We start from the raw sequence: 5,733 nt of genomic DNA on the forward strand, positions 1-5,733 counted from the left end.
TGAGTTAGCCCGATTTGCACCACACATGGTTGACACAGACTACAAGAAAGCTAAAAAATTTGAAGGAGGGCTTAATCTGGATGTGTTTGATCGAGTGGGAGTTCTAAAGCTGACTAAATATGTTGATTTGTTGGATAGAGCCTTAATGACTAAAGCTAATTTAGCAACCATGAAACAGACCAAAGCCCCAACAATTGAATGGAGAGGAAAACAGTCCGGATTCAATTTCAAAAAGGGCTGATCATTCTCAAAGAAGCAAAATACGGGATCTATGAGCAGCTCAAGTTAAAGTAGTGTATCTGCACCTACCTGTCCTGAATGTGGAAGAAAACATAAGGGTGTATGTTACCGTACTACAAGTGCCTGCTTCAAGTGTCGCAGGATTGGCTACATGGTAAAAGATTGTCCACTCATAGCTAAAAATAACAACCGCCCTGCGGTAAGTTCAATCGGATTTGCTTCTATACCGCAAACAAATGTAAGAACCAATATGGGCAAGGAAACCTTGAGGCAAGGAAACCTTGAGGCAAGGGAGAGTCTTTGCACTTGCGCTAGAAGATGTACAAAACACCGAATATATGGTGTCAAATATACTTCCTATTTGCAAGGGAGAGTGTTTGCACTTGCACTAGAAGATGTTCAAAACACCGAATCTATGGTGCCAAATATACTTCCTATTTGTGCTCAAAACGCATATGTATTGATAGATTCTGGTTCTATACATTCCTTTGTGTCACATGCTTTCTCTCGGATATTGACTAGACCATTAGAACCTGTGAATTATCTATTATCTGTATCCGCATCATCTGGGGGTTCAATGTTGTGTGCATATGTATATCTTGCGTGTGATGTTAAGATCGGTGATGTGCTGTTATATATTGATTTGCTACCCTTGAATATTGATCATTTTGATTGTATTTTGGAGATGGATTGGTTGACAAAATACTATGCTACCATTGAATGTGTTCCTAAATCTGTTATATTTCGGCCACCAGGGTTACCTGAGTTTGTGTTTGTTGAGAATGGTGTAACTCCTCCTCCCTATTTGATATCTTCTATGAAAGCCAATAAATTGCTGAGGAAAGGTTATAGGGGTTATTTGTGTTGTGTATTAATTGTGCTTGCAGATAGTACTAATGTGGAAAATATCCCTATAGTCAATGAATTTCCTAATGTATTCCCAAATGAAATACCCGATGACTAAGTTGATAGAGAGATTGAATTCAGTATTGAATGTCGATCTCTGAATTGAAAGAACCCCTTGGAACGCAACCAATTTCCAAAACCCCTTACAGAATGTCGATCTTTGAATTGAAAGAACTGAAAATTCAACTCCAAGAACTGTTAGACAAGAAGTTTATCCGACCGAGCACTTCACCTTAGGGTGCTCCAGTTTTATTTGTCAAGAAAAAAGATGGAACCTTGAGATTGTATATAGATTACCGAGAGTTAAACAAAGTAACCATCAAAAATAAATATCCATTGTCCTGAATAGATGGCTTATTTAACCAACTTCTGGGAGCCTAAGTGTTTTCAAAGATAGACCTTAGATCTAGGTATCACCAATTAAAGGTTAAAGTAGAAGAAATAGGGAAAACTACATTTCGAACTAGATATGGGCACTGTGAGTTTTTGGTAATGCCGTTTAGGGTAACTAATGCACCTGCAACGTTCATGGATCTAATGAATAGAGTCTTTAAGCCATATCTTAATGAATTTGTTGTTGTGTTTATTGATGATATTCTGATTTACTCCAAAAGCAGGAAAGAACACGAAAATCGTTTGAGAATTGTGCTACAGAGTTTGAGAGAAAATACATTGTATGCAAAATTGTCCAAATGTGAATTATGGCTCGATAGCGTAGCTTTTTTGAGGCATGTAATCAACAAGGATGGCATATCAGTTGACCCACAAAAAATTGAAGCCATTGTGACCTGGCCAAGGCCAACTAATGTATCAGAAATTAGAAGTTTCCTCGGGCTCGCTGGTTATTACTACCGATTTGTGAAAGATTTTTCCAAACTTGCTATGTCACTCACACAATTGACACAGAAAAATGCACCATTTGATTGGAATGATCAGAGGGAGTCAGCCTTTCAAGAGCTGAAGACCATATTGATAACTGCACCAATTCTGACATTGCTTAATGGTACAAATGGGTTCCAAATTTCTAGTGATACTTCTTATAAAGTGTCTGGGGTGTGTGCTGATGCAAAATGGTAAGGTGATTTCTTATGCTTCTCAGCAACTCCGCCCACATGAAAAGAACTATCTGACCCGTGATCTTGAACTTGCAACCATGGTGTTTGCTTTAAAAATCTGGTGCCATTATTTTGTATAGAACCACTTGTGAAGTATTCACCGACCATAAAAGCTTGAAATACTTCTTTACTCAAAAAGAACTGAACATGAGACAAAGAAAATGGCTTGAATTGATTAAAGATTATGACTTACAGATTCTATACAATCTAGGGAAAGCTAACACAGTAGCAGATGCTTTGAGCCGAAAATATGACAACCCGACTCTGTGTTATGCTAATTATGCTTATAATTATATGCTTGATATGATTTTGAGTGCTAATTCTATGATTATACGTGTTTTTGAAATTCTATATGTTCACTATAGGAAAATCTATTTGATTTTCTGTTATAAAATTTAAATTGAAGGCTGTAAAGGCAACAAGAAGTGAAATGACTGTCCCATTGCGATAAGCGTAATTTTTAGAGCCTATGGTGAAATTTAATTAATAATTGATTCATATCAAAATAATTAGATTTATTTGATTTAATTATGTTCATTTGATTAGGCCTAAGCCTTAATTAGTCAACATGATTAGTGAGACCTATATATATGCTAATTAGGGGCTTAGCTCATATCTTTGAGCTCATTCCTCACCTTTTGGCTGAGTTTATACACTTTAGAGAGGTAAAACACTTGATTTAGAAAGAAAGGGACCAATTCTTGGAGAATTGACTTCCAGATTGAAGAATTGGGAAGCTAGGCTCAAGAATTTGATAAAGTTAGTAGGATTGAAGGCTCTAAGTGAGTATTTGTACTCTAATTCATGAGTTAAAGTTCAAGAATATGTGTATTCAAGAAGAATTGGTGAATTGTTGTAGAATACAAACTTAACACGAAGAATTTGTTGCCAAATTACTCATGCATGCATAATTTGTTGAGCCACATGATTTCGACCATCATTTCTACCATTTGAAATGGTATTCGAGTCTATATTACACACACATGCATAATCCGTGTAGTTATGAAGCTTGGTTGCATGTGTTTCAAAGTTGTCAAGAAGAATATGAAATGAGTTGGGAATTAGATCATGGTTTTGGACAATCGATCTCAAATTACCTATGTTTTCATGTTATATAATGTCTTTCCATGTTTTTGTATTAAAAACACGAGCTTTAGACCTTTGAACATCAAGTTTGAGCTTCAAACACAATTACAGAAATTCCAGAATTCAACATGTCCACTCGAGCGAGGAAAATGTTGCTCGAGCACAAAAATCAAGCTCCTAGAAGTTTTATAGAGAATTGCACAGTAGCTCGAGCGGCAAACCCTGCGCTCGAGCGAACCATGTTTTATATGGCTTGTCGCTCAAGCAACAGAAGTCTCGCTCAAGTAAAAAATTCATACAATCAGTACTTTTATAGAGTTTTACAGACCACTCGAGCGACGAAAGCTACGCTCGAGTAAAGTGCCCTGTTTGAGAAATTTTTTAAAAGCAGTATTATGTTCCAATTTCCGTTCTCTTCCATTTCTGGGTATTTTTAGGCACACATTGAGCATCCTAAATGAATTAAAGGACACGAAAGATGCCAAAGAACATTAAGCAAACTAATGAACAGATTGAATTATATTATGACCCAAAGTGTTATGAATTATGTAGGGTCAGGTGCAAGGATGAATCAAACACCGGAACACTGTGAGTAATATCTTAGCAAAGATATTTTTGATATTATGAACGAGTATTCTAATCACTTAATTCGAAATGAAATATGCGAAATGATCAACATATGAGTATGAAATGGGCCTAAGGCCGTTCAGTATTGTGGGATAGTGGTTCAGGAATACTCTTTGGATCCTGTAGGACGCTCGTAATCCTCAGCTAGTCAGCTGAAAAAGCAATGAACACTCCGGTCGTGGGTGCCGGAATTAGCACTCCGACGGGTTAGTCAGTGTATACTCTCTTGGTTGCTTATATCTCAAGTTAAACTTTTACTCACATACCTTTCTTTGGTTGTTGTTCCTCTATTTATATACGCTCCTGGTCCTCAGGGTAGGCCCACTCTCAATCCGTCATGTAATTGTTCACTTGGCCCTCCTTTTGTCGTATTCCAATTTTCACTCGACTCCTCGCTCAACTGGCTTTATGGCCGATTAGGATACTCGGCACCTAAAACATACGAGACGGGGGCGAATATATTATATATCTTGATTTTCTAAATATGTACTCAGCCCATCTGCATCTCCTGATATTTGGCTCCCACAATTGCCCTCCAAACACCCCACTAACACCAGTTAGTCGGCGTGTTTGGTTTCGAACTTGAAAAGTCAAAAATTCGGCGGTTCACCTCATTCCAACGTGTGTCAGAACGCACACGCTTTTTGCTCATCATTACAATTTCCCGCCTCTTCGTACACTTCCTCCATTTAATGTGATTTAAAACTTTGTCTCTTTGAATGTATGTTTTGAATACTCAGTTTCTGGTTCACCTTCTAGTACAACTCCTTCACTTCATGACCTCTGCAACTTCTTCCTGTTTCTCATTCTCTTTTCTGCTTCTTGTAAGTTTTCTTCTCCTTCACTTCCAATCCCATTTCCTTGTTTACTTTTAGTTTTGCATAATCCTTAGGCTGGCTAGGATGGCAAAATATTTGAAAGAGCTCCTTTCTGCGGATCGAATTTCTGGCTTCCGACGCCATTATTCCATCCCCGACAACGTCCATCTGTCAATCGTGGCAAACAGTACCACTGATAGAGAGAGGACTGATGAGAGTACAATCACCTTTCCTCTCCTATCGATTGCTAAGGGCGGAGTCCGTTTTCTCCTTTACCCATTTTTAAGGGTCATCCTTCGACACTAGGGTCTAATTCCTTCCTAACCTAACGTGAATTTTTTCCGTATCACAATGGGGATTATAAAGTTGAACCGATGTCTTAGGATTAACCTAGGTATACCTACAATTCGGCATTGTTATGCCTTAGCCAAGTCTACTGGCCGGCTGGGACGCTATTTTCTCAGGGCCAAGGATACCAATCATCACTTAGTGACCATGCTTGCCAACTCTGGCAAGCGTGTTGACGACATGATGGTCGTTGTCCTAGGCAACTGGGAATTCGACGAAGGTGAAGATCGCCTAGATCCCGTACCAAGGCGAAAAGGCGAACCAGGTGGTCGTATAGCTCATTTTCGTTTCTTTTATTATCATATATGTATTCGGCTCTCCTCCCATGTACTTACCGTTTTGTTTATGCAAACAACAATTTGAAAAAAGTGTTAGTTTCAGCCGACGATGCTGTACTTGCGGAAATTAAAATCGCACTACAGTTCGTTGGCCGTCCAAGCCTTCAGAAACAATGGAGGGAGGCCCACATTCTCTTGCGCTACGAGCCGACTTACGCAACGTTTTCGGCGGCAGACCACATTCCAGTTCCGAGAGGCGAAGAGCATCTTACAACCCTTATCTTTCCCAAATTCATAAACCTAAGGCAGATTGGT

The 5,733-nt window shown here is 38.7% G+C and overlaps 1 protein-coding gene and 1 pseudogene across 1 annotated transcript; both read left to right on the forward strand.

The window, feature by feature from the left end:
- The first annotated feature begins 490 nt into the window (after positions 1–490).
- On the forward strand, positions 491–1,204 carry LOC145816095 (uncharacterized). The gene has a single exon (XM_082912339.1). The coding sequence runs from the start codon at positions 491–493 to the stop codon at positions 1,202–1,204; it is 714 nt and encodes a 237-aa protein (XP_082768465.1).
- A 411-nt stretch (positions 1,205–1,615) lies between these two features.
- LOC145816096 (putative mitochondrial protein AtMg00860 pseudogene) lies at positions 1,616–2,223 on the forward strand (annotated as a pseudogene).
- Positions 2,224–5,733: the final 3,510 nt, after the last annotated feature.

Source organism: Camellia sinensis, unplaced genomic scaffold (assembly GCF_055761805.1).
Source record: "Camellia sinensis isolate YWXY unplaced genomic scaffold, ASM5576180v1 Unanchor3, whole genome shotgun sequence".
Taxonomy (NCBI): domain Eukaryota; kingdom Viridiplantae; phylum Streptophyta; class Magnoliopsida; order Ericales; family Theaceae; genus Camellia; species Camellia sinensis.